Source organism: Pithys albifrons, chromosome 6 (assembly GCF_047495875.1).
Source record: "Pithys albifrons albifrons isolate INPA30051 chromosome 6, PitAlb_v1, whole genome shotgun sequence".
Classification (NCBI taxonomy): Eukaryota; Metazoa; Chordata; class Aves; order Passeriformes; family Thamnophilidae; genus Pithys; species Pithys albifrons.
The window spans coordinates 62,220,346-62,246,965 of record NC_092463.1 but is presented as its reverse complement, the minus strand read 5'-3'; the positions used below and the strand labels follow the sequence as shown (position 1 = coordinate 62,246,965).

At 65.2% G+C, this 26,620-nt stretch overlaps 4 protein-coding genes across 5 annotated transcripts; 2 read left to right on the top strand and 2 right to left on the bottom strand.

Moving 5' to 3' along the window:
• Positions 1 to 588: 588 nt before the first annotated feature.
• On the top strand, positions 589 to 7,883 carry CORO1B (coronin 1B). The gene is made up of 11 exons (XM_071559231.1): positions 589 to 677; positions 1,779 to 1,981; positions 2,083 to 2,205; positions 2,282 to 2,411; positions 2,482 to 2,663; positions 4,264 to 4,383; positions 4,461 to 4,565; positions 4,634 to 4,779; positions 4,857 to 4,914; positions 6,224 to 6,520; positions 7,324 to 7,883. Exons 2-11 carry the CDS (start codon positions 1,781 to 1,783, stop codon positions 7,444 to 7,446), a joined length of 1,485 nt encoding a protein of 494 aa, XP_071415332.1. The 5' UTR covers positions 589 to 677; positions 1,779 to 1,780; the 3' UTR covers positions 7,447 to 7,883.
• A 251-nt stretch (positions 7,884 to 8,134) lies between these two features.
• PTPRCAP (protein tyrosine phosphatase receptor type C associated protein) lies at positions 8,135 to 10,580 on the top strand. Its single transcript, XM_071559232.1, has 2 exons — positions 8,135 to 8,265; positions 9,680 to 10,580. The coding sequence occupies exons 1-2, from the start codon at positions 8,263 to 8,265 to the stop codon at positions 10,235 to 10,237; spliced, it is 561 nt and encodes a 186-aa protein (XP_071415333.1). The 5' UTR covers positions 8,135 to 8,262; the 3' UTR covers positions 10,238 to 10,580.
• A 433-nt stretch (positions 10,581 to 11,013) lies between these two features.
• Positions 11,014 to 17,458, bottom strand: RPS6KB2 (ribosomal protein S6 kinase B2). Of its 2 annotated transcripts, none has more exons than XM_071559229.1 (15): positions 17,351 to 17,458; positions 15,527 to 15,561; positions 15,322 to 15,442; positions 15,167 to 15,235; positions 14,948 to 15,095; positions 13,302 to 13,359; positions 13,114 to 13,214; positions 12,950 to 13,040; positions 12,777 to 12,867; positions 12,195 to 12,302; positions 12,021 to 12,083; positions 11,816 to 11,893; positions 11,634 to 11,741; positions 11,438 to 11,550; positions 11,014 to 11,183 (listed from the first exon to the last, which is right to left on the bottom strand). In XM_071559229.1, exons 1-15 carry the CDS (start codon positions 17,420 to 17,422, stop codon positions 11,015 to 11,017), a joined length of 1,425 nt encoding a protein of 474 aa, XP_071415330.1. In that variant the 5' UTR covers positions 17,423 to 17,458; the 3' UTR covers position 11,014. The 2 variants fall into 2 exon arrangements, with proteins under 2 accessions (XP_071415330.1, XP_071415331.1); XM_071559230.1 differs by having other exon boundaries at positions 11,634 to 11,738.
• A 3,434-nt stretch (positions 17,459 to 20,892) lies between these two features.
• CARNS1 (carnosine synthase 1) lies at positions 20,893 to 25,379 on the bottom strand. Its single transcript, XM_071559226.1, has 7 exons — positions 25,290 to 25,379; positions 24,569 to 25,056; positions 23,880 to 24,060; positions 23,286 to 23,371; positions 22,660 to 22,891; positions 22,303 to 22,574; positions 20,893 to 22,177 (listed from the first exon to the last, which is right to left on the bottom strand). Exons 1-7 carry the CDS (start codon positions 25,360 to 25,362, stop codon positions 20,951 to 20,953), a joined length of 2,559 nt encoding a protein of 852 aa, XP_071415327.1. The 5' UTR covers positions 25,363 to 25,379; the 3' UTR covers positions 20,893 to 20,950.
• Positions 25,380 to 26,620: the final 1,241 nt, after the last annotated feature.

Here is a 26,620-nt window from a genome sequence, read left to right as displayed (position 1 = left end):
CAGTGTCCCGGTCCCCACCCTGTGTCTCTCGTGTCCCCCCAGTGTCCCGGTCCCCCCCGTGTGTCCCCCCAGGGTCTCGACGCCCCTGTGTGTCCCCCAGATGTGTTCCCCCGTGTGTCCCTCCAGTGTCCCCGCATGGTCCCGGTGCCCCCGTGTGTCCCGTCGTGTGTCCCCCCAGTGTCCTGGTCCCCCCCTCCCCTGTGTCTCTCGTGTCCCCCCAGTGTCCCGGTGCCCCCCGTGTGTCCCCTCAGTGTCCCGATGACCCCCGTGTATCCCTCCGTGTCCCCCCAATGTCCCCCCAGAGTCTCGATGCCCCCCGTGTGTCCCCCCATGTGTCCCCGCAGGGTCTTGATGCCCCCATATGTCGCCCCGACGTGTCCCCCCGTGTGTCCCTCCAGTGTCCCCGCAGGGTCTCGTTGCCCCCGTATGTCCCTCCGTGTGCCCTCCCAGTGTCCCCCCGCAGTGTCCCCCGCAGGGTCCCGGTGCCCCCCGGTGTGTCCCCCCGGTCTCTCCCCGGTGTCCCCCCTCTCCCCCCGCCCCGTTCCCGTTGCGCACGCGCGGGGCGGTCCCGCTCACTTCCTGCCCCGCCCCCGCCGCCGCCGCCGCCGCTCCCGCCGCCCCCGACACCGGCCCCGGCCCCGGGCACCCCCCGGGCATCCCCGGGCACCGACCCGCCGGTGAGTGCAACCACCGCCCCGCGGGCACGGCCCCCAGCGTGCCCCCCGCCCGCCTCCCCGCGGGGCAGCCCCGGCCCTGTCCCCGTCCCTGTGCCCGTCTCCATCCATGTCCCCGTCCCTGTCCCTATCCCTGTCCCTGAACCCGCCCCTGTCCCCGTCTCCATCCATGTCCCCGGCCCTGTCCCTATCCCTGTCCCTGAACCCGCCCCTGTCCTCGTCTCCATCCATGTCCCCGGCCCTGTCCCTATCCCTGTCCCTGAACCCGCCCCTGTCCCCGTCTCCATCCATGTCCCCGGCCCTGTCCCCAAATTCCTCATGCTCCCCACCCCACCCCCTCCGACCAGTCCCTGTCCCCATCCCTGTCCCCATACTGAACGAGGCCACCACTGTCCCCATTCCTGACCATCCCCCCTGCACCCCGTCCCTATCCCTGTCCATGTCCCTGTTCCCGTCACTGTCCCCATACCCAACAAGGCCACCCGTGTCCCCACCTCTGTCCCTGTCCTTGTCCCTGCCGTTATTCCTGTCCCCATCCCTGACCCATTATCCAGTAGGGCCACCCCTTTTCCCACCTCTGTCCCTGATCCCATAGCCAGTCAGGGCCACCACTGTCCCCATCACTGTCCCCATGTCCAGCAAGGCCACTCCTGTCCCCATCCCTATCCCTGCCCCTGACCCCCTACCTAGCAGGGCCACCCCTTTTCCCATGTCATCCCATAGCCAGCCAGGGCCACTCCTGTCCCCATCCCCGTCACATCCTTGTCCCCTGACCCACTGGGCTGTCCCTGTCCCCCTTTCCATCCCCACCACTGTACCCAGGGTGACACCCTTGCCTCTGTCGCTGTCCCCATCCTGGATGGGACAGTCCCCATCCCACTCAGAGCCCCCATTCCAGGGGTGCCCCCCGAGCCCTCCCACTGCATGCCGGGCAGGGAGAGGGGTGTGTGCCTCCATTCCCGGTGCCGGGAGTGGCCGAGCCACCCTTTACCCGGGGCGGGGAACAGTGACAGCCCCAGAGCAGGTGCCACTTCCCGGTGGCCCTTCCCTGCCTTTTGGGGTGTCCCCACGTGACCGACGGTGACGCCAGGGGCGCTCCCCCAGCCATGTCGTTCCGGAAGGTGGTGCGGCAGAGCAAATTCCGGCACGTGTTCGGGCAGCCGGTGAAGACGGAGCAGTGCTACGATGACATCCGCGTGTCCCGTGTCACCTGGGACAGCACCTTCTGTGCCGTCAACCCCTCCTTCGTCGCCATCATCGTGGAGGCCAGCGGCGGCGGCGCCTTCCTCGTCCTCCCCCTGCACAAGGTGATATCGGCGTGGGGACACCGGGAAAGGTCACCGCTGGGAAAAGGGGGTCTGTGCTGGTGGGTGACACCCTGACCCCCTCAATGTCACTTTGTCCCCAGACTGGCCGCATTGACAAGTCGTACCCCACCGTGTGCGGCCACACAGGGCCCGTCCTCGACATCGACTGGTGTCCCCACAATGACCACGTCATCGCCAGCGGCTCCGAGGACTGCACCGTCATGGTGAGGGGGTGGCAGGGGAGCCGGAGGGGTGGCAGGGGTCCCCCTGCTTTGCTCAGCGTCACCCGTGTCCCCTCAGGTGTGGCAGATCCCGGAGAACGGGCTGAGCCAGCCGCTGACGGAGCCCGTGGTGGTTCTGGAGGGCCACTCCAAGCGCGTTGGCATCGTCACCTGGCACCCCACCGCCCGCAACGTCCTGCTCAGCGCAGGTACGGGAGGGTCACAGTGGGGACGTGGTGGGGGTCCCATGGCCGGGGTGACCCCCGTGGTGTCCCCCAGGCTGTGACAACGTGGTGCTGATCTGGAACGTGGGCACGGCGGAGGAGCTGTACCGGCTGGAGGGGCTGCACCCCGACCTCATCTACAGCGTCAGCTGGAGCCGCGACGGCTCCCGCTTCTGCACCGCCTGCAAGGACAAGAGTGTCCGTGTCATCGACCCCCGCCGTGGCACCGTGGTGGCTGTGAGTGTCCCCACCCCTCCAGGGGGCCTGTCACCCTGCCAGTGTCACTGGGGCACCATCCTGCACTGGGTCTTGGGGGAGAATGCCCTACTTGCTGCCCTTGTCCCATGGTGTGCCCTGTTGGCCCTGGGGTGCTCCTGTCTCTTGTCCCTGGTGCTCCCCATTGTCCTGTGTCCCTTCGAAGTCCCTGTCTCTTGCTCTTGTCCCCTGGTGCTCCCCACTGTCCTGTGTCCCTTAGGTGCTCCTGTCCCTTGTCCTTGTTCCCTTGTGCTCCCCATTGTCCTGTGTCCCTTGGGTGCCCCATCCCTTGTCCTTGTTTCCTGGTGCTCCCCACTGTCCTGTGTCCCTTGGGTGCCCCTGTCCCTTGTCCTTGTTCCCTTGTGCTCCCCACTGTCCTGTGTCCCTTGGGTGCCCCGTCCCTTGTCCTTGTTCCCTGGTGCTCGCCATTGTCCCATGTCACTTGGGAGTCCCTGTCCCCTGCTCTTGTCCCTTGCTGCTCCTCATTGTCCTGTGTCCCTTGAGTGTCCTTGTCTCCTGGTTCCCCACTGTCCCTTTGGTGCACCTGTCCCTTGCTGCTCCTCAATGTCCCATGTCCCTTGGGTGCTACTGTCCCCTGCTTCCTGCCTTTGTCCCTTGCTGCTCTCTGCTGTTGTCTCCTGCTCCTCCCTGCTGTCACTTGTCCCATGGCTTCCCATGTCCTGCTCCCTGTCCTTGTCCACTTGTGCTCCTCACTGTCCCTTGTCTCTTACATACCCCTATCCCCTGTCTACATCCTCTCTTTTTCCCCACTGTCCCCTCCTTCCTGCACCTGTCCCCTGGTGCTCCCTGCTGTCACTTGGGTGACCCTGTCCCCTGCTCCTTGCCCTTACCCCTGCTGCTCCTCACTGTCCCTGTCACTTGGGTGCCCCTGTTCCCTGCTCCCTGCCCTTAACTCCTGCTGCTCCTCACTGTCCCCTGTCACTTGGGTGACCCTGTTCCCTGCTCCCTGCGTTTGTCCCCTGCTGCTCCTCACTGTCCCCTGTCACTTGGATGACCCTGTTCCCTGCTCTCTGCCTTTGTCCCCTACTGCTCCTCACTGTCCCCTGTGACTTGGATGACCCTGTTCCCTGCTCCCTGCCCTTGCCCCTGCTGCTCCTAACTGTCCCCTGTCACTTGGGTGACCCTATTCCCTGCTCCCTGCCCTTACCCCTGCTGCTCCTCACTGTCCCCTGTGACTTGGATGACCCTGTTCCCTGCTCCCTGCCCTTGCCCCTGCTGCTCCTCACTGTCCCCTGTCACTTGGGTGCCCCTGTTCCCTGCTCCCTGCCCTTAACTCCTGCTGCTCCTCACTGTCCCCTGTCACTTGGGTGACCCTGTTCCCTGCTCCCTGCCCTTGCCCCTGCTGCTCCTCACTGTCCCCTGTCACTTGGGTGCCCCTGTTCCCTGCTCCCTGCCCTTAACTCCTGCTGCTCCTAACTGTCCCCTGTCACTTGGGTGATCCTGTTCCCTGCTCCCTGCCCTTACCCCTGCTGCTCCCCGCTGTCCCCTGTCCCTTGGCACCCCTGTCCCTGCCCCTGCCCGTGGTGCCATGGGCCCTGCTGACCCCGCTGTGCCCCCGCAGGAGAAGGAGCGGGCACATGAGGGGGCGCGTCCCATGCGTGCCATCTTCCTGGCCGACGGCAAGATCTTCACCACGGGCTTCAGCCGCATGAGCGAGCGGCAGCTGGCGCTGTGGGACCTGGTGAGTGGCACCCCGGGGGTCCCACGGGCCTGCCATGGGGGTCCCCATGTACCTCACACCCCTCATCCCACCCCCAGGAGAACCTAGATGAGCCCATGGGACTGCAGGAGCTGGACTCCAGCAACGGGGCTCTGCTGCCCTTCTATGACCCTGACACCAATGTGGTCTATGTGTGCGGCAAGGTACGGTGCCCCCCACCCCACTGTGGCCCCCCCCAGAGCCTGGGACCCCCCTAACGGTGTGTCCCCAGGGGGATTCGAGCATCCGGTACTTTGAGATCACGGAGGAGCCTCCCTACATCCACTTCCTCAACACCTTCACCAGCAAGGAGCCCCAGCGGGGAATGGGCTGGATGCCCAAGCGTGGGCTGGATGTCAGCAAGTGTGAGATTGCCAGGTGGGCATGGGGGACAAGGTGAGGGACCCCCCCAGGTTCCCCTGACCCTGCTGTGACCCCCTGTGGTCCCCCGACAGGTTCTACAAGCTGCATGAGCGCAAGTGTGAGCCCATCATCATGACGGTGCCAAGGAAGGTCAGTTCCCTGGCCGGGGACAGGAGTGCCGTGGGGGGCTCTGGGAGGGGGGAAGGTGCGTGGATGGGGGTCCCTGCGGGGGCTCGGAGGGGTCCTTGGGCAGGACAGGGGGACTGGGTGGGAGTCTCTGGGTGGGGGACCCCATCGTGGCTGTATGGGGTCCCTGGGCAGGACAGGGGGACTGGGTGAGGGTCTCTGGGTGGGGGACCCCGTGGTGGCTGTGTGAGGTCCCTGGGCAGGGCAGGGGGACTGGGTAGGGGTCTCTGGGTAGGCAATCCCATGATGGCTGTGTGAGGTCCCCTTGGCAGGACAGGGGGACTGGGTGAGGGTCTCTGGGTGGGGGATCCCATGGTGGCTGTATGAGGTCCCTGGGCAGGACAGGGGGACTGGGTGGGGGTCTCTGGGTGGGGGACCCCATGGTGGCTGTGTGGGGTCCCTGGGCAGGATGAGGGACCCCCAGGAGGGCTCTGTGGGGTCACTAAGCAGGATATGGGGCTAGATGGGCATCCCCAGTCATGCTAATGAGTGGTCTCTGGTAGAACATGTGTTTGGGTGGGGGGTCCCCATAGGGGCTGTGAGGGATCCCTGGGTAGGACATGGTGACTGTGAGGGGTTGCCATTCAGGCTGGGTGAGGGTCTCCAGGGGGATTTCGTGGGGGTTCCCATGTGGTCTGTGTGTGGAGTTCCTGGTTGGGATATGGGGGGCAGTGTGGGGGTCCCCATGAGGGTTTGGGGTCCCTGGGTAGAACTTGGGGTCTGTATGGGCGTCCCTGTGCGAGTCTGGAGTCCTTGGGCAGAAGACAGTTCTTGTGTCGAGGTCCGCTGGGGTCTGTGTGGGGGTCCCCATGTGTTTTAGGGTGGGGGGTCCTTGGGTGAGGACCCCCATGTGGTCTCTGAGGGGGTCCCTGGGTATAACAGTGCCTGAGTGTGGGGGTCCCAGTGGGATCTGTGAGGGGGTCCTTGGGTATAACAGTGCCTGGGTATTGGGGGTCCCAGTGGGATCTGTGAGGGGGTCCTGGGGTAGAACAGTGCCTGGGTGTGGGGAGGGGTCCCAGTGGGATCTGTGAGGGAGTCCTTGGGTAGAACAGTGCCTGGGTGTGGGGAGGGGTCCCAGTGGGATCTGTGAGGGGGTCCCTGGGTGGAACAGTGCCTGGGTGTGGGGGTCCCAGTGGGATCTGTGAGGGGGTCCTTGGGTATAACAGTGCGTGGCTGTGGGGAGTCCCCACTGAGGCCGCATGGGGGTTCCCCGTGGTGCCTCTCTGTGTGTGCCCCCGAGTGTCACCCCACTCTGACGGGGGGCGGGGGGCAGTCGGACCTGTTCCAGGACGACCTGTACCCGGACACGGCGGGCCCGGAGGCAGCCATGGAGGCGGAGGAGTGGGTGGCAGGGCGCACGGCGGGGCCAGTGCTGGTGTCCCTGCGCCAGGCCTATGTGCCCCCCAAGCAGCGGGACCTCAAGGTGAGCCGGCGGGCGCTGCTGCACGACGGCCGCGCCCCGGCCACCGCCGGCCCCGCCGGGGCCACCACGCCACCCCCCACGCCCACCACCGCCCCTGCACCCACCCGGTTCAGCGCACCCCCAGCACTGGGAACTGGCACCGCCACGGTGAGGGGCACACAGGGAGGGGTGGGGGTGGTGTGGGTGGGGCTGGGGAACAGGTGGGGTCTGCGTGGGTGTGATCTTTGGATGTGCCAAGGGGCGGGTGGGGGAATGGGGTGGGTGGGGCTATGGAGTGGGTGTGGTCCCAGTGGGTGGGGCTATGGAGTGGGTGTGGTCTCGAAGTGGGTGTGGTCTGTGGGTGGAGCTGTGACATGAGTGGGGCATCAGACTGGGCGGGGCCACTGGTGGTGGGTGTGGCTGTGCTGGTGCGATGGGTGTGGCCATTGCAGTGGGCAGGGCTGTCTGTACAGCCCCAGGGTGGGCTTGGCTGGGTGTGGCAGTGGGCGTGGGCGGGGTGGGCGTGGCAGTTGGCGGGGCTGTCTGTACAGCCCCAGGTTGGGCTTGGCTGGGTGTGATGGGTGTGGCAGTGGGTGTGGCCGGGGTGGGCGTGGCCGTTGCAGTAGGCGGGGCTGTCTGTACAGACCCAGGGTGGGCTGCGCTGGGTGTGGCAGTGGGTGTGGCTGGGGTGAGCGTGTCCTGCATGGGCGGGGCTGTACAGCCCCAGGGTGGGCTTGGCTGGATGTGGTGGGTGTGCCAGTGGGTGTGGTCAGGGTGGGTGTGGCCGTTGCAGTAGGCGGGGCTGTCTGTACAGACCCAGGGTGGGCTGCGCTGGATGTGGCAGTGGGTGTGGCTGGGGTGAGCGTGTCCTGCATGGGCAGGGCTGTACAGCCCCAGGGTGGGCGTGGCAGTGGGTGTGGCTGGGGTGGGCGTGTCCTGCATGGGCGTGGCTCACCGGGACTGTCCCCCAGGGGGGCCGCCTGGAGGAGGTGCTGCAGGAGGTGGCCGCGCTGCGGGCGCTGGTGGCCGAGCAGGGCCAGCGCATCGACCGCCTGGAGGAGCAGCTCAGCCGCCTCGAGAACGGCCACGTGTAGGGACCCCCTCAGGGATCACCGCCCCAGGGACCACGCCTGTGCCCCAGGGACCACCCCCCGCACCCTCCCACCCACCCTGGGGTGCCCCCCCTGCCCCGCTCTGGGTCCTTCTCCCCTTGGGGGGCTCCCCCCCGTTGCCTTACTGGGTGCTGCCCTCCCCAGAATCATGGACCATTCCCACCCCATTCTTGGGCTGGGGGTTGCTCCTGGGATCAAACATTGCCCCCTGCACCCCCCAGTCCCTGAGTGGGGTCTCCCTCCCCTCCTCCTATGGGGCAGGGCATGATTTGCTCCCCCTTCAACTGTGAAATATTGTCCCCCCTATATTTTGGGGGCTTCTCTGCCCCCTTTCCTCCTCCTTGTGTTCCCCCCATGTCCATTCCAGTGCAGGGTCAAAAACTATATTTTCACTCCAAATAAAGGATTTATAAGAAAAATTGCGGGGGCTGGGGAGCTGCAGGGGTGGTGGCAGTGGGGTTGGGGGGGTTGGGGGATGGCAGTGGGGTTGTGGTTGGGGGGGTGGCTGTGGAGCTGGGGGGCTGGCAGGGAGCTCTGAAGGCTGCAGGTGCCACCTGTGGGAGGTGACAAGGCGGGGGTGACAGGAAGGCACAGCGGTCACGGGTAGGAGCTCAGCGCCTCAGCAGGAAGTGGGGGGCACGGGGGGGGGCAGTTTGGGTAGAGAGGGGGTTGGAGGGGGTGCAGCACCTCCCCTCCCCCTGCTCCGAAACATCCGCTGTGCGAGGGCAGGAAGTTGGGGGGGGCCCCCATCTCGGCGCGCGCCTGCGGCATCGGAACCTGCTCCAGCAGCACCCACTGATGGTGAGCACCCCAAAAATGGGTGTGGGAGGACAAGGGGGGACTGGGGACATGGGGAGGTGCAGGGGGGATCCCCCAAATTGAGACTGAGCTGGTGGAGGGAGGTGGGTGGGTTCCTCTCCAGCCTCAGTTTCCCCTGTGAAACTCAAGGTGGGGGGTTGGCTGAGCTTCATTCAGACTTGGGTACCTCCAGGTTTGGGAAGGGGAAGGGGGGCAGCAACACGGGGTCCCTGGGGCAGTTCCCCCTTCCATGGCTGGGTAGGGGTGTGGGGTCTGGTGGTGCTGGAGCTGGGGTGGGGCAGAGAGCAGGATTTTTAGGGTTTGGGGGACAGGTTTGGGGGTTGGAGAGTGGTGGGGTTGGGGAAGGAGGAGGGTGATCAGGGTAGCATGAGGGGTTGGGGTACAGGTGAGGGGATAAGGGGAGCATGAGGGGTTGGGGAGAAAGTTTTGGGGGGGATCAGGGGAGTAACAGTGGGCTTGGGGGCAGATTTGTTGGGTTCAGGGGAGCATGATGGGGTTGGGAGGCAGGTGTGGGGTTCCCGGGGCAGTATGGGGGATTGGGGTACAGGTGAGGGGCTAAGGGGAGCATGGAGGGGTTGGGATGAGGTCTGGGGTGTTCCACGGAGCACAGTGGGGTTAGGGAGGTATGTTGGGGGATCATGGTACCATGGTGAGTTTGGGAGGGCAGGGGGGGAGGTAAAGGAGCATGAGGTGGTTGAGGGGCAGGTTGGGTGTGTCAGGGGTGCATGGTGGGGTTGGGGGACAGGTTGGGTGTGTTAGGGGTGCATGGTGGGGTTGGGGGACAGGTTGGGTGTGTCAGGGGTGCATGGTGGGGTTGGGGACAGGTTGGGTGTGTCAGGGGTGCATGGTGGGGTTGGGGGACAGGTTGGGTGTGTCGGGGGTGCATGGTGGGGTTGGGGACAGGTTGGGTGTGTCGGGGGTGCATGGTGGGGTTGGGGGACAGGCTGGGTGTGTCAGAGCTGCATGGTGGGGTTGGGGGACAGGTTCGAGGTTTCAGGGGAGCTCGGTGGGGCTGAGGGGTCAGGTTGTCATGAGGGGGTTGGGGTTCCTGGCACAGGCTGTGAATGCTGGATTTGGGGGTACCCTGGAGCTTTGTGGGGGGTTTCTGTGGGGCTGCAGCCCTGTGGGAAGGGGTGGGGGGTGGCAGGGGAGGGAGTGCTGTGCTGCATGGGGTGGCAGGACCCGACTCCTCTCTGCCAGCACCTGCAGATGCTGCTCCTCCCGCCACCCACGGCTTCCCATCCCTGCTTGGGTCACCTCCCCCATCCTCCTTGTCCCTTGTCCCTTGTCCCCTGCCCCCTGTCCCTGCTGCCCTTTGCCCTGGGCCCTTCCCAGCTCCGGGAAGGCTTGGGCCTCGTGCCAGGCACATGGAGGTGACCCCTGCCCTTACCCTCAGGCTGGCCCGCGGTGGCACCCGGTGCTGCTGGCGCTGGCGGGGCCGGCGGCTGCTGGAGACCCCACGGGGGCCCGCAGTGACCGGGCGGTGGGTGCCCTGCTGGGGGTCCTGCTGTGCCTGGCACTGGGGCTGGCGCTGGCCTGGCACCACCTGTGCCGCCTCTCGGCCGGCCGGTACCACCCCCGGGCCCTGAGCCGCCGGGCGCTGGCGCTGCTGCGGGGACGGTGGCACCGGCTACAGGCACTGGGGGACCCCGCCGTGGCACCCGGGGATGCCGACGGGGAGGTGGCAGTGCGGGACGAGGACGAGGAGCTGATGCCGTGGAGCCTGGAGCGGCGGCCGGAGCGCGAGGAGGAGGATGAAGAAGAGCAGGAGGTGGAGGATGAAGAGCAGGATGAGGATGAGGCTGAAGCATTTGTAGCCCCGGAGGGCAGGGAGAGCCCCCCGAGTGAGGAGCCAGGGGCAGGGGGCAGCGCCGAGGCCCTGCTCAGTGACCTGCACCCCTTCTCGGGGACAGCGGCCTGGGGGGACACGCGGCCCAACGTCACTGCCTTGTGATGGCGTCACCCTGATGTCACCACCACGTGATGTCACCATCCTCTGATGTCACCACCCCACGATGTCACTGCCTTGTGAGGCCACTGCCATGTGATGTCACCACCACCCTGTGGTGTTGCCACCCTGTGACTTCACTGGCTGGTGATGTCACCTCCTTGACACCCCTCTGATGGGACATCAACACCCTTCAATGTCACCACCCTGTGATGTCACCTCCCTGCAATGTCACCACCCTGCCAGCAGGCGGACCCCTGCTCTGCCCTCACCAGAGGCTCCTGATTGGCTGCATGGGCCTGGGCACCAGCCAATAAAAGAGCAGCTCTGCCTGGATTAGGGGGCGTGGCTTGGTGAGTGGGTGGGGCCAAGGGAAAGGGCGGGACATTGGGAAGCAATTGGTCCTTGTGGAATGGACGGGACCTGTGGAAGGGGAGGAGCATAAGAAAAGGGGCGTGGCATCACAGAGTGGGTGGAGCCCAGACCCCTCCATGCCCCTCATCCCCTCCAGGACCCCCATCCCCAGCACAGGGACCACCGCGGCCTCAGCAAGTCCTTTAATTGGCACACATCCAGCAGCCGGGCCACGCCCCCAGGGGCCACACCCCAAAGGCCACGCCCCCAGGGACACACCCCTGGAGAGGGCCATGCCCCCCACCCTTTGGGTGGGAGGGCTGTGCTGGTGGGGGGGTGAACCCCCTGGAGCAACAGCAGCACCGTGGGGTCCTCCCCACCCCATGGGGGGCACCAGGCCCCCCGCCCACCCTTCCCACCCCCCCACCCCTACCTGGGCACCCGCCCCCGGCCCCCCTTTTGCTTCTTGGCGCCCCCAGAGGGCTTGATGGGCAGGGGGGCCGTGCCCTCAGGTGGGGGGGCCTGGGGGGGTCCCAGCTCCATGGGGTCCGCTGGGGCCACCGGCTTGAATGCCTCGAATGGGGAGAACTTCACGGGGCTGTGGGGGGAACACATCAGGGGGTGAGGGGGCACCTGCAGAGGGTGAGGAGGTGGGGGGTGGCAGCCAGTGCCCCCAGAGCCCCTTCCCCATCCCCAGGAGCACCAAGCCCCCCTCCATCCTCCATGAACTTTCCCACTGTACCCACACCCACTCTCTCTTTACCCTTTGGTGCCTATCCCAATGTCTCCACCCCAAAACATGCCCAAACCCCCTCCCCACTGCCCCCCAAGCCCTCTCCAGTCCCCCAGTACCTGACAGGGGTGCGGGGGCTGCTGTTGAGGCGTCGGGGCGAGCGCACCTTGGGCTGGAAGGAGAACCCCTCCTTGATGCTCTCCAGCACGGAGGGGGCCACGTAGGTGAAGCCCTGCAGGGTTTTGGGGGGTCAGCAGGTGGGTCTGGGACCGCTGGGGGTGCCTCCCCTCCCCCCCAAAGCTGTGCCCTCCCTACCAGGAAGGCCTGGTTGGCACTTTCACTGATGGCAGCATCGTCAGGGCTGTCAACAGGGGTCTGGCGGGTGAAGCGGGTGTCGAACTGGCTCACATCCTCCTCTGACTGCTGTGGGAACACGGTGGGTGCTCCCATGGGACCCTCCAGAACATTCCCTACCCACCCTCGCCCACTTTCCATACCAGGCAGGGTTTGAAGGGGGGGTCCAGCCTGCGTGCCAGCAGGTCCTCCCAGTTGATGTGGCGGAAGAAGGGCTGTTTCTGTGGGATTGGGGGTAGTCAGACAGAACTGGGAGGTGTCAGGCAGGACTGGGGGGCTCCCACCTGACCTTCACTCACCCAACATCCACCCACCCAACATCCACCCGCCCCCTGCCCACCCCTGTACCTGCACATCGGCCGCATCCCCCGGGCCACCCCCCACCCGCTGGTTGGGGTTCCGCTTGAGGAACTGGAAGAGAAATAGGGATGAAAAGCAGAATGGAGCAGGGCAGGGGCGTGTTTTGGCAGGACCTACTGAAATAAAGGGTGGGGGGCGGTGAGGAAAGTTTTAGGGGGGCACCTTCTTGAGGAGGTCGCGGGCGTCGGGGGTCAGGTAGGGTGGCAGCACCAGTTTGCCCTTGAGGATCTTGTCAATGGTCTTCTTGCGGTTCTCGGCAGTGAACGGGGGCTGTGAGAGGCACCATGAGGTGAGGGAGGGCCAGGGGGGCAAGGAAGGCTCGGGGTCACCCCAGTGGGGACCCCCAACCCACCCCCGGGATGCTCCAAACCACGTCTGGGGCTCTCTGCCCAGTGACACCCAGGGAGGAAGGAGCAGGAGTGGGATTTGCCAGTCAGAGTGTCCAGGATCACCCTGGCAGAGACTCAAATCCTGGACACCCCATTCACCTCTAGGACACTTCACCCACCTCTGTGACCCTCACCCACCTCCAGGACCCCCTACCCACTTCCAGGACCCCCCTCCCATGATCCCCAGGGAGGAAAGAGCAGGAGTGGGACTTGCTGACCCTGTGAGCAACAGGGTGCCCGGGTTCGCCCTGGCAGAGACCCACCTCCAAGACACCCCACCCACCCTGAGGACTCTCCTCCACTTCAGAGACCCACCCCAGACCCCCAAGGAGGAAGGAGCAGAGCAGGGACTTGCCGATCCGGTGAGCATGTCATACATCAGGGCTCCCAGGCTCCACCAGTCCACCGCCCGGTTGTGCCCGCTCCTCACCAGGATCTCGGGGGCCCTGGGGGTGCAGAGGGGTCCCTGAGCGGGTGGGGGACCAGGGCACACCCCACACACCCCCCTTAGTGCTCCATCCACCTCACATGTACTCGATGGTGCCACAGAAGGTGTGGGTGACGGCTCCATCATGGATGGATTCCTTGCACAGCCCGAAATCCGTGAGCTTGATGTGACCTGAGGGAGGTGGAGGGGATCAGCACCACCCCTGGAGACCACCCCAAGCCCCCAGATCCTGCCCCCTGCCCACCTTGGCTGTTGAGCATGATGTTCTCTGGCTTAAGATCCCGGTAGATGATCCCGTGGGAGTGCAGGTGACCCAGTGCCAGTGTGATCTCGCTCAGGTAGAAACTGGGGCAGGATTGGGGGGGAGCTGGGAGCAGTGTTGGGGTGCCCACCCCTGCTCCATGCCCACCACCACCACCACAACATCCCTACCAGGCAGTGTCCTCCAGGAAGATTCCCTCCCGCTCCAGCTGCATGAAGAGCTCCCCACCTGCAAAGAGAACCAGAGTTGGACCCTGTGAGCCATCCCTGGAAACCCTTTAGACATCCCTGGGACCACCTGAGGAATACCTGGGACATTCAGAGCCATTCTTGAGACCATTTAAACAATCCCTGAGACCTGCTAAGCCATCCCTTGGGACCCCATGAGCCACTCTTGGGAGACCCTGAGACATCCCTAGACGCCCACAAGCCATCTCCCTGGAACCCCTTTAACCATCCCTGGACTCCCTGAGCCATCCCTGGAACTATTTGAGCCATCCCTGGATCTCCTGAACCACCCCTGGGACTATTTGAGCCATCCCTGGATCCCCTGAGACATCCCTGCACTCCCTGAGTCATCCCTGAGACTATCTGAGCCATCCCTGTAACTCCCTGAGCCATTCCTGGACTCCCTTGATCCATCCCTGGGACTATTTGAACCATCCCTGGATCCCCTGAGCCCACCCTGGGACTACCTGAGCCATCCCTGGACTCCCTGAGCTATTCCTGGACCCCATGAGCCATCTCTGGACCCCTTGAGCCATCTCTGGACTCCCTGAGTCATTCCTGGTCTCTTTGAGCCATTCCTGGACTCCCTGAGCCAGCCCCGGACCCCTTGAGGCATCCCTGGACTCTGAACCATCCCTGGACCCCTTGAGCCATCCCTGGGACTATCTGAGCCAGCCCTGCAACCCCTTGAGCCATCCCTGGACTCCCTGAGCCACCCCTGGGACTATTTGAACCATCCCTGGATACCCTGAGTCATCCCTGGACTCTCTGAGCCCACCCTGGGACTATCTGAGCCAGCTCTGCAACTCCTTGAGCCATCTCTGGACTCCCTGAGCCATTCCTGGACTCCTTGAGCTATCCCTGGACTCCCTGAACCATTCCTGAGCCAGCCCTGAACCCCTTGAGCCATCCCTGGACTCCCTGAGCCACCCCTGGGACTATTTGAACCATCCCTGGATACCCTGAGTCATCCCTGGACTCTCTGAGCCCACCCTGGGACTATCTGAGCCAGCTCTGCAACCCCTTGAGCCATCTCTGGACTCCCTGAGCCATTCCTGGACTCCTTGAGCTATCTCTGGACTCCCTGAACCATTCCTGAGCCAGCCCTGAACCCCTTGAGCCATCCCTGGACTCCCTGAGCCACCCCTGGGACTATTTGAACCATCCCTGGATACCCTGAGTCATCCCTGGACTCTCTGAGCCCACCCTGGTACTATCTGAGCCAGCTCTGCAACCCCTTGAGCCATCTCTGGACTCCCTGAGCCATTCCTGGACTCCTTGAGCTATCCCTGGACTCCCTGAACCATTCCTGAGCCAGCCCTGAACCCCTTGAGCCATCCCTGGACTCCCTGAGCCACCCCTGGGACTATTTGAACCATCCCTGGATACCCTGAGCCCACCCTGGGACTATCTGAGTCATCTCTGGATCCCCTGAGTCATCCCTGGACTCTCTGAGCCCACCCTGGGACTATCTGAGCCAGCTCTCCAACCCCTTGAGCCATCTCTGGACTCCCTGAGCCAGCCCTGAACCCCTGGAGCCATCCCTGGACTCCCTGAGTGCCCCCAGGTCCCTGTCCCCGCTCCCTCACCGCTGAGGCACTCCAGGATGAGGTAGAGCTTGCCGCCCGTCTGGAAGGCGTAGATGAGGTCGACGATGAAGGGATGCTTGACAGCCTCCAGGATGTTCCTCTCTGCCCGTGTATGTGCCGTGTCCTTGGCATTGCAGGCGATCTTGGCCTGGGGAGGGGGTGGGTGCTGAGTTTGGGGGGTCCCCGGGGGGAGCTTGGGGGTGGCTGGGGCAGTGCTACCTTCTTCAGGACCTTCATGGCGAAGATCTTCCCTGTGTTGGTGCCCTGGACTTTGCGCACCTGGAACACCTGGAAGGATGGAAGCGGAAGGTTGGGGATGTCATCAGGTAGCACTGGAGGACCCCCAGGATCCCCCCACCCCGCTGTGCCCTCACCTTGCCATAGCCACCCTTGCCCAGGACACGGAGCAGCTCGAAGCAGTGGGGGCCGATGTGCTCGGGGCCGTTGTTGACGCTGCTCTCCGAAATCTCGATCTCTTCATAGTGTCCCACGGGCCTGGTGGGAGTGGGGGGTGAGCAGGGGTGGACCCCCTGCCCGTCCCCTGCCTGTCCCCTCCACTCCTGTCTGTCCCCCACTTACTCCAGGCCATTCCCCCGGGGCTCCAGCTCCATATCCTGCAGGAGGAAACCTACGGTCAGTGGTGGGCAGGGGAGCAGCTGCAGGCAGGGGACAAGTGGCAGGGAGGGGACACGTGGCAGGGAGGGGACACATGGCCATGAGATGGAGAGGGTGGGGGACACATGGTGGGATGGCAGGAGGGTATGGGAACCTTGGCAGGCAAGGGACTCATGACAGCAGGTAAGGGGACACATGGAGGGGAGGGGACCCATGGCAGGAGGTAAGGGGACACGTGGCAGGGAGGGGAACCCATGGCAGGTAAGGGGACACATGGCGAGGAGGGGACACATGGCAGGAGGTAAGGGGACACATGGTGGGGAGGGGACACATGACAAGGAGGGGACCCATGGCAGCAGGTGAGGGGACACGTGGTGGGGAGGGGACACATGGCAGGAGGTGAGGGGACACATGGTGGGGAGGGGGACCCATAGCAGGAGGTAAGGGGACACGTGGCAGGGAGGGGGACCCATAGCAGGAGGTAAGGGGACACGTGGCAGGGAGGGGGACCCATAGCAGGTAAGGGGACACATGGTGGGGAGGGGACACATGACAGGAGGTGAGGGGACACATGGTGGGGAGGGGACACATGGTGGGGAGGGGGACCCATGGCAGGAGGTAAGGGGACACATGGCAGGGAGGGGGACCCATAGCAGGTAAGGGGACACATGGCAGGGAGGGGGACCCATAGCAGGTAAGGGGACACATGGCAGGGAGGGGACCCACAGCAGGTAAGGGACCCATGGCAGGGAGGGGGACCCATGACAGCAGGTAAGGGGACACATGGCAGGGAGGGGACCCATGGCAGCAGGTAGGGGGACACATGGTGGGGAGGGGAAACATGACAGCAGGTAAAGGGACACATGGCAAGGAGGGGGTCCCATGGCAGGTAAGGGACACACGGTGCGATGGCAGGAAGGTAGTGAACTCATGGCAGGCAGAGGACCCACGGCAGGGAGGGGACACATGGCAGGCAGGGGACCCATGGCAGGGAGGGGGACCCATGACAGCAGGTAAGGGGACACATGGTGGGGAGGGGACACATGGCAGCAGGTAGGGGGACACATGGTGGGGAGGGGGACCAATGGCAGGAGGTAAGGGGACACATGGTGGGGAGGGGAAACCATGACAGCAGGTAAAGGGACACATGGCAAGGAGGGGGTCCCATGGCAGGTAAGGGACACACGGTGCGATGGCAGGAAGGTAGTGAACTCATGGCAGGCAGAGGACCCACGGCAGGGAGGGGACACATGGCAGGCAGGGGACCCCTGACAGTAGGTAGGGGACACATAGCAGGTAAGGGACTCATGTCAGGTAGGGAACACATGGCAGGCAGGGGACACACGACAAGCACGGGACCCACGGCAGGCAGGACACGGGCAGCACGGGGCGAGGCAGCGCCGAGCCGGCCCTGCCGGATGTTTTGGGGCCAAGGCCGGGCCCTGCCCAGCGGGACCCGCCCGCTGCCCGTCCGCCACCCCCGGTGCCACCGCGCCCCGTCCGCACGGACAGCGCGGCTACACCCCCCGTCCCGCCCGCCGCGGGACCCCCGTCCTGCCACTGCCGCTGTCCCTGTCGCTGTCCCACTCCCTGCCGCTGTCCCACCGCCCCCCCCGCCACCCGCTGTCCCCACTGTCCCCGCTGCCCGCACCGATCGCGGTGCCGCCCGCCCGCTCCGCCCCGCTCTCCCGCTCGCCGTCCCCGCCGCTCCCCCGCCCCAGTCGCTGCCGGGGGTCCCGGGCCCGGGCCGTGCCCCCCGCCCAGCCCCGCGCCCCGCCGCGGGCTCACGGCGCCCAGCTCGGGCTCGTCCCCATCGCTGCCCTCCTCGGTCTCCAGGTCGATGTCGAACACCCCCGCCATGACGGCGCCGAGCGGGGACCCCCCCCCCCCCGGGGACCCGCCCCGATGGACACGCCCCCGACACGCCCCTCCCGCTGGCCCCGCCCGGCCGCGTCACCGGGGGGGGTCCCCGGGGGTCCCCGGGAAGGGGGACACGGGGACGGCGGTCCCCGGGGCTGGCGCAGGGACAAGGACAACGACACAGCCGCTCACAGCCTTTACTGGGGTCCCCAGCCCGGCCCCGCTCGCGCTGCGCCACCGTGACGTCAGCGGGACCGACGTGACGTCAGAGCAGGGGAGAGAAAGGGACGGGGAGAGCCCCTGCTGCGATCCCGCTCGGGGTCCACGCGGGCTTGGAGGGCATGAGTGGGGCTGTGGGACGCTGTGGGGCACGGGTGTTATTGTAGGGTCTATGGTGTTATTGTAGGGCCGGGAGGACTGAGTGTCATTGCAGGGTCACTGCTGTTATGGTGGGGTCTCAGACACTCCAGAGGCTTGGTGTTATTGTAGGGTCGCTGGTGTTGTTGTACGGTTGTGGGGCTGGGTGTTATTGTAGGGTCGCTGGTGTTCTTGTAGGGTTGTGGGGCTGGGTGTTTTTGTAGGGTCGCTGGTGTTATCGTAGGGTTGTGGGGCTGGGTGTTATTGTAGGGTCGCTGGTGTTATCGTAGGGTTGTGGGGCTGGGTGTTATTGTAGGGTCGCTGGTGTTATCGTAGGGTTGTGGGGCTGGGTGTTATTGTAGGGTCGCTGGTGTTATTGTAGGGTTGTGGGGCTGGGTGTTATTGTAGAGTTGCTGGTGTTATTGTAGGGTTGTGGGGCTGGGTGTTATTGTAGGGTCTGGTGTTATTGTAGGGTTGTGGGGCTGGGTGTTATTGTAGGGTCGCTGGTGTTATTGTAGGGTTGTCGGGCAGGGTGTTATTGTAGGGTCGCTGGTGTTATTGTAGGGTCGCTGGTGTTATTGCTGGGTTGTGGGGCTGGGTGTTATTGTAGGTTCGCTGGTGTTATTGTAGGGTCTCAAGCACTACAGGGGCTGGGTGTTGTAGGATCACAGGTGTTGTGGGGTTACTGGTGTTATTGTAGGGTCTCGGGACTACAGGGCTTGTGTGTTATTGTAGGGTCGGGGGTGCTACAGGGGCTGGGTGTTATTGTAGGGTCGCTGGTGTTATTGTAGGGTTGTGGGGCTGGGTGTTATTGTAGGGTCGCTGGTGTTATTGTAGGGTTGTGGGGCTGGGTGTTATTGTAGAGTTGCTGGTGTTATTGTAGGGTTGTGGGGCTGGGTGTTATTGTAGGGTTGTGGGGCTGGGTGTTATTGTAGAGTTGCTGGTGTTATTGTAGGGTTGTGGGGCTGGGTGTTATTGTAGGGTCTGGTGTTATTGTAGGGTTGTGGGGCTGGGTGTTATTGTAGGGTCGCTAGTGTTATTGTAGGGTTGTCGGGCAGGGTGTTATTGTAGGGTCGCTGGTGTTATTGTAGGGTCGCTGGTGTTATTGTAGGGTCTCAAGCACTACAGGGGCTGGGTGTTGTAGGATCACAGGTGTTGTGGGGTTACTGGTGTTATTGTAGGGTCTCGGGACTACAGGGCTTGTGTGTTATTGTAGGGTCGGGGGTGCTACAGGGGCTGGGTGTTATTGTAGGGTTGTGGGGCTGGGTGTTATTGTAGGGTCTCTGGTGTTATCATAGGGTTGTGGGGCTGGGTGTTATTGTAGGGTCTGGTTTTATTGCTGGGTTGTGGGGCTGGGTGTTATTGTAGGGTCGCTGGTGTTATTGTAGGGTCTCAGGCACTACAGGGGTGGATGTTATTCTAGGGTCTCCAGTGTTATTGTAGGGTCTCAGGCACTACAAGGGCTGGGTGTTGTAGGATCACAGGTGTTGTGGGGTTACTGGTGTTATTGTAGGGTCTCGGGACTACAGGGCTTGTGTGTTATTGTAGGGTCGGGGGTGCTACAGGGGCTGGGTGTTATTGTAGGGTCACTAGTGTTATTCTAGGCTCTCAGGCACTACAGGGGTTCTGTTGTTGTAGGGTCACTGGTGTTATTGTGGGTTCGCTGGTGTTATTGTAGGGTCTCCTCAGTGACAGCCTTGTATCACAGGGCTCCCCACACGGGTTTCTTCCAAGAGGATCTTCCCAACTGCTCCAGAGAATCTCCAGGTGCCCTTCTATTGTTACAGGGTCTCCCCACACTTGTCTGTTATTGTGGGGTCTTCGATGCTGGCTTGTTATTGTAGGGTCTCCCCACACTTGTCTGTTATTGTGGGGTCTTCCCACACTTGTCTGTTATTGTGGGGTCTCCCCACACTTGTTTGTTATTGTGGGGTCTCCCCATGCTGTTTTGTTATTGTGGGGTGTCTCCACGATGGTCTGTTTTTGTAGGGTCTCCCTCCTTTTTTGTTATTGTGGGGTCTCCCCATGCTGTTTTGTTATTGTGGGGTGTCCCCACGATGGTCTGTTTTTGTAGGGTCTCCCTCCTTTTTTGTTATTGTGGAGTCTCCCCATGCTGGTTTGTTATTGTGGGTTCTCCTTATCTCAGTCTGTTATTGTGGGGTCTCCCCACACTGGTTTGTTATTGTGGGGTCTCCCCATCCTCTTTTGTTATTGTGGGTTGTCCCCACGATGGTCTGTTGTTGTAGGGTCTCCCCACACTGGTTTGTTATTGTAGGGTCTCCCAACGATGGTGTGTTATTATAAGGTCTCGCCGTGCCAGCAGGTGCCAGCACACCTCAGGCTGCACCTGCTGCTCAGGTGGGGTGGCCCAGGTGCCTCCAGGGATCCCCTGACTGCCCCTCCCACCCCAGGGGATGGCACAGGGACAGCCAGGGATCAGTGTCCTCCTGAGTGTCCCTGGCATGGGAGGGGCACGGGACCCCTGGGGACAGGGGAGAAGAGGGGGATGTTGGAGAGCAGGGAATGGAGTATGGGGTATCAGGGGAGTGAGGGAATGCCAGGACATGGGACATGGGATGCCAGGACATGGTGGGGATGTCAGGGAATGGAGTAACAGGAGGTGGGCTCCCTGGATTGGGAGAGGGGGATTTTGGGGAAAGGGGCGTCAATGTAATGGAGGGATACCGGGGAATGGGGTGCCAGGACGTGGGGGATGCCAGGGGATGGGGTGCCAGGGAAGTGGGTGGATATCAGAGAGTGGGATTCCAGGGCAGAAGAGGTGTGCCAGAGAATGGGGTGCCAGGTTAGTGGGGGGATCCCATTGGATGGGGCATCAGGATGCCAGGGGATGTGCTGCCAGGGGAGTGAGGGGATTCCAGGGAATTGGGTGCCAGGACATGGGGGAGGCCAGGGGATGGGGTGTCAGGATGCCAGGGGATGGGCTGCCAGGGAAATGAGTGGATGCCAGGGAATGGGTTACCAGGGCAGGTGATTGGAACCCAGGGCGGTGCCAGGGGATGGGGTGCCAGCCCATGGGATGGGACAGCGGGATGGGGTGCCGGGGGGATGCCGGGGAGCGGGGCGGCGGGGCGGCGGGAGGGGGTGCTGGGGCGGCGGGTGGCTGTTCCCCGCGCCCCGCTTGCCCGCGCCGTCCCCGCTGCTTGCCCGGCGCTATTTGAAGTGGGACAAGAAATGCTCGACGGGGTATCGCGGGGAGTCGATGCCCAGCGCTTGGCACAGCCCCAGCAGGCGCACACAAGCCTCGGCCCGCGTCGCCCCGTCGCACGCCACGCTCAGGAGCGGCTCCTCATACTCCCCGTCCCCCGCCACCTCCTCGAAGAGCCGGTTGAGACGGACGAGCCCCCGGCCCTGCAGCTCCCGCAGAGCCTCCATCCCGCCGCCGCCCGCCAGGGCCGCCCCGTGCTCCGAGCCCAGGCACATCACCCCCGCCAGGTGGGCGCGGGGCGCGGGGCGCGCCGGCAGCACCGGAGGCACCCCCAGCGCCACCAGCACGGCCGCCAGCAGCAGGTCGGGACCGTACACCTCCCGGATCCAGTCGCGCAGGTAGAAGCCCCCCATGCGGGGGTTGATCTCCAGCAGCCGCGGGCCCCCCGGCCCCAGCTTGAGCTCGACGTTGAAGACGCCGTCGCGCAGCCCGCACGCCCGGCAGCACTCCAGGGCCGCCCGCACCAGCTGCGCCTGCCGGTCGGCGGGCAGGCAGGAGGGCAGGCAGGCCGCCGTCTCCAGGAACGCAGGGACGCGCGTGGGGCCGTTGTCCGACACCCACGCGCCCACCAGCCGCCCCTCGAAGACCACCAGGTCCACGTCGTGCTCTGTGCCCGGCACGTACTCCATGAGCAGCATGGCATTGCCCCAGCCCAACCCGATGCCCGGGTGGTCGGCGTCGTCCCGCAGGTCCCTCCAGAGCCTCGCCGCGTGCGCGTGGCACTGCCCGGCGTCCTCCACCAGCCGCACCCCGACGGCGCCGGCCCCGAACTCCAGCTTGGCCACGGCCGGGAAGGGCACGGTGCCCGCCGCCCGCTCCACGTCGCCGTGGCTCTGCAGCCGGCGGCAGGGCACGGCGAAGGCGGCGGGCGCCGGGCGGCCACGGCGGCAGCGCTGCAGGTGCTGGTGGGTCCGGCTCTTCTGCTTGGCCACTCGGACGGCGGCGGGCGAGCAGCCGCGCAGCCCCAGGCCCTGGCACACCAGCGCCGCCAGCACCACGCAGTCGTCCCAGTAGGAGAGGCAGGCGTGGGGCCGCAGCCCCCGGGAGCGGACCAGCTCCAGCACTCGCTCCGCGTGCTCCTCGTCCCGCCGGTGCTCCCGGCTGTCGTAGGGCAGGAAGGTCTGGACCAGCCCCGCCGCGAAGTGCTCCGGGTCCGACTCCACCAGGTGGATCTGTGTCGCCAAAAGAGGCGTCACCAGGGCACCCACCGGCGGCCGGGATATGGGCACAGCTGCCGCGATGTGCCACTCAGCATTCGCTCCGACACGTCCCGATGCCGGCGCCCCCAAATCCTCACCCTCAGCCCGTAGTCGCGAGCCGCCTCCCACACGAAGCTCTTGCTGACGCCGCCGGCCCCGATGAGCAGGATGTCCTTGCCCTCGACCAGGTGACACTGCGCCCGGTGCAGCATGGCCTCGGCCAGCAGCCGGGGCAGGTCCCCGGGGGGCTCCCCCACGGCGCGCCCCATGGCCTCGGCCAGCACACAGGTCTCCAGGCACCGCTGGCTGTTGGCAGCCAGGGCCACCAGCTCCAGGGCGTCATCCACACACGCCAGCAAGAAGTCCACGCCTGGGGAAGGTGACAGTGGCAGTGACACCACGCTCAGCACCGTAGGGCGGCCGCAGGGACCGGCGCTGCCACTCGCCGTGCTCACCCAGGATGTCGGTGTGGGCGCGGGTGCCACCGCGCTGCTGCGGGCTCAGCTCGGCCTCGGTGGCCAGGAGGGCGGCCATGGCGGCCTCGGTGGCCTCCCGGAGCCGCTTGGCCAGCGCCTGGCGCTGGCTGGGGGCCACCAGCCCCCACTGCTGCAGGCTGGAGTCCAGGCTCTGGGGCAGCGCTGCCCCGTGACGCACCGGGCTCTCCGCGCGTCCCACGGCGCAGGCCACCTGCGGGGACACCAAGGTGGATGTGGGGACACCGGCTGTCACCAGAGTATGGGGACACAGGTGACATCCTGTTGTCTGGGCACATGGGCTGCCACAAGGGCATGGGGATGTGGACAGCCACACAAGGTATGGGGACACCAGCTGCCACCAAGGTGTAGGGACACAGGCTGTCACCGCATAGCCCAGGGACACAGGCTGCCACCAGGGCATGGGGACATGGTGACACATTGACCCAAGGAATGGGATATGGATACACCATAGCCAGGGGATATGGGGACATGGGCTGTCATGTTAATGACTTGGGGACAGCGGGTGCCACCAGGGCATGGAGACATGAACGGGCACTACAGCCTGGGGACATACAGAGCCACCAGGGGGTGGGGTCCCACCGTACCTGGCAGAACTGGGGCCGGTCCCCCCAGGACCTGCAGACCAGGGTGCAGATGCGCAGGGCCACGGGCAGCCGCGGGGCTGGGCTGCCTGGGGGGCGAGCGACAGGGCAGGCACTGTCCCTGCCCGACCACCCCCTCCTGCAGGGGCTTTGGGGACACCCCGTGGCACTGCACTGGCCCCAGTCAACCCCAGCCCCACTGGACTGTCGGGAGGGGAAGGGGGTCACCTTCGTCCCCACCCCAGGGGTCTCTGAGAGTCCAGGGTATCCTTCCCCCCATCCCAGGTGACCATGGGAGTCCAGGGTGCCCTTTCCTTCCCACCTCAGGTGACCATGGGAGTTCAGGATGCCCTTCCCTCCCTACCCCAGGTGACTATGGGAGTCCAGGGTGACTTTCCCCCCACAACCGGGAACTGTGGGAGTCCAAGGTGACTGACCACCTTATGCCCACCCCCAGGACCCCAGGAGTTTGGGCGCCCCAATGATCCTCCACCCACCCACCCCAGGGGACTGACACATGGCTGCCATGGCTGGGGGACCCAGGGGACCCTTTCCCCTCCTCCCAGGGTGGTGGGCGCCCAAGGGCGGGGGCCTTACGTGGGGGGGGCACAGGCAGGCGGGCGGTGGGCACCATGGCCTCCAGTAGGACGCTGTTCTCCTCCGTCAGTCCCTGGAGCCAGGCACCCACTGCCTGTGCCACCGCTGCCCCCTCTTCCTTCCTGTGGGTGCTGCAGGTGCCTGTCCCCCGCCACCGCCACCCTGCCGGTCGCACCACCACCTGTGGGCACCCCCGTGTCACCCTGTGTCACCCCACCACTTGTGTGCTCCCCTGTTGTCACCCTGTGCCACCCCATCTACCTGTGAGCACTCCCATGTCACCCTGTGCCACCCCACCATCCGTGTGTACCCCCATGTTACTCCATGCCACAGTCACCACCTGCTACCAGTGTGCCATCCCGTGTCACCCTGGGCCACCTCATGCCATCCAGGGCCACCCCAGCAGCCACCCCACCATCCAGTTACAGTTGTCACCCTCTGCCACCAGTGACACCCCACTGGTGTGTGACTCACAGTGCCCCCACCTTGTCCCCCCTGCCCTGCAGTGCCCCTACCCCCGACTCCTACCCCCCTGCCATACCCTGCGGGTGTCCCCCCTGCCCTGCTGTGCCCCTACCCCCGACCCCTACCCCCCTGCCATACCCTGCGGGTGTCCCCCCTGCCCTGCTGTGCCCCTACCCCCGACCCCTACCCCCCTGCCATACCCTGCGGGTGTCCCCCATGCCCACCTGGCTGTAGGGCTCCATGGTGGTGCCCCCCAGGAAGGCGCCCACCTCCTCCTGCACCAGGCTCTGCTGGCCCTGGGGGTCCTCCAGCCGCACCAGCCTCACCCCGGGCACCTCCCGCCCAGCGGGCAAGTCCACCCGAGCCCCCAGCACAAAGGCCAGCGTGGGAGGCACGGGCAGGTTGGCACGAGCTGCCAGCACCCAGCGGGTGACCAGCGGGTCCTCGAGCCGGTGGGTGAGCGGGACCGAGCCCCCCGTGGGGCAGTCGAGGTCACGAGCCAGCTCACCCACCCAGCCACCCTCAGGGTCCCCTGGCACGAAGGTGCCTGTCACGTAGTTGGCACGGCGAGGGGGCACGAAGGTCTCCAGGGCGCTGTGCCCCCCCACCTTGAAGGAGACCCCCCGGGAGAGCAGCAGGGACCAGGAGCCTGGGGACGTCTCTGATGGCACCCGGCTGGCCCAGGTGGGTGACAGGCACAGCACCATGGCACCTGTGGGTGGGCAGAGCATGGTGGGCAGTGCATACCCCACACCCCCTACCCCTGGCACCCTGGGGTGGTGTTTGCTGCTCAGTTGGTGTGTACTGGAGTTAATGGGACACGGTGTGTTGGTGCTGTTCTCCTCCCCTGCCCCAGTTCCCTCCCAGTCCCGGTCACACCACACAGGCAGGCTTGGGGACCTCCTGCTGTGGGTGCAGGGCTGGGGACAAAGGGACTGTACCCACCTGGGCAGCGGGTGCCACCCTCCAGCAGGACAGGGAGGAAGGTGGTGGGGGAGCCCAGGATGCAAACCGTCATGTCCAACGGTCCAAATCCTGCCAGGAAGGGGAGGGTTAACAGCCCCGGGCTGGGAACCCTGGTGCCACCCTATCCCTGGCACCCCGGCCTGGCTGGGAGACCCCAGATATCCCCTCTCTGCAGCCTGGCACTGTGTCCCCGTCACCACCTCAGTGTCTGCCATCCCCCTGTCCCCAGCCTGGCACCGAGCCCACAAAGCTATCCCTGCCACCCCCCCTGTCCCCAGCCTGGCACTGAGCCCACACCCCAGTCCCTGCCACCCCCGTGCCCTCAGCCAGTCACCATGTCTCCATTGCTGTCCCTGCCACCCCCGTGTCCCCAGCCTGGCACTGTTCCCACACCCCAGTCCCTGTCACCCCCACATCCCCAGCCTGGCACTGTTCCCACACCCCAGTGCCTGCCACCTCCATGCCCTCAGCCAGTCACCTTGTCTCCATTGCTTGTCCCTGCCACCCTCATGTCCCCAGCCTGGCATCATGCCCCCTCCATCACCACTCCAGTCCCTGCTACCCCCATGTCCCCAGCCTGGCATCATGCCCCCTCCGTCACCACCCCAGTGCCTGCCACCCCCATGTCCCCAGCCTGGCACTGTTCCCACACCCCTGTTCCTGCCACCCCCATGTCCCCAGCCTGGCGCCGTGCCCCCCACCCGTGCGGGGCTCCGTGGAGCAGTCCAACGTGGGGGGCAGCCCCTCCTGGCACAGGGCGCTCTGGAGTTGCTCGTAGGCGTGGGTGGCACCATCGGGGTCCCCGCTGTCCCCGGGCACTTCGCCATCGGGGGCCTCGTCCTCCAGCCAGCCCGGGCACAGCGCCTCGGGCCCTGCCCACTCCTGCTCCGTGGCGCTGGGCACCCGCTCCGGGCTCGGCTGGGCCATCGAGAGCTGCGGGAGCAGGGACCGGGCTGGCACGGGGATAAGGGGGTGGAATGGGGCTGGCATGGGGTTAAGGGAGTGGCACGGAATTGGTGTGGGGTTCATGTGGGGCTAAGGGGCTTGGGCTGGGGCTGACATGGAGTTAAGGGGCTGGTGTGGGGGGCTGGGCTGGGGCTGGCACGGGATAAAGGGCTGGGATTGGGGGTGACATAGAATTAAGGGGGTGGCATGGGGCTAAGGGGATGGCATGGAGTTGGCACGGGGCTGGCACGGGGCTAAGGACCTGGCATAGGGTTAATAGGTTGGCATAGGGTGAAATGGGGGTGATAGGGGTTTAAGGGGCTGACAGGGCTTTTCACAGGGCTGGCACAGGGCTCAGGGCTGTC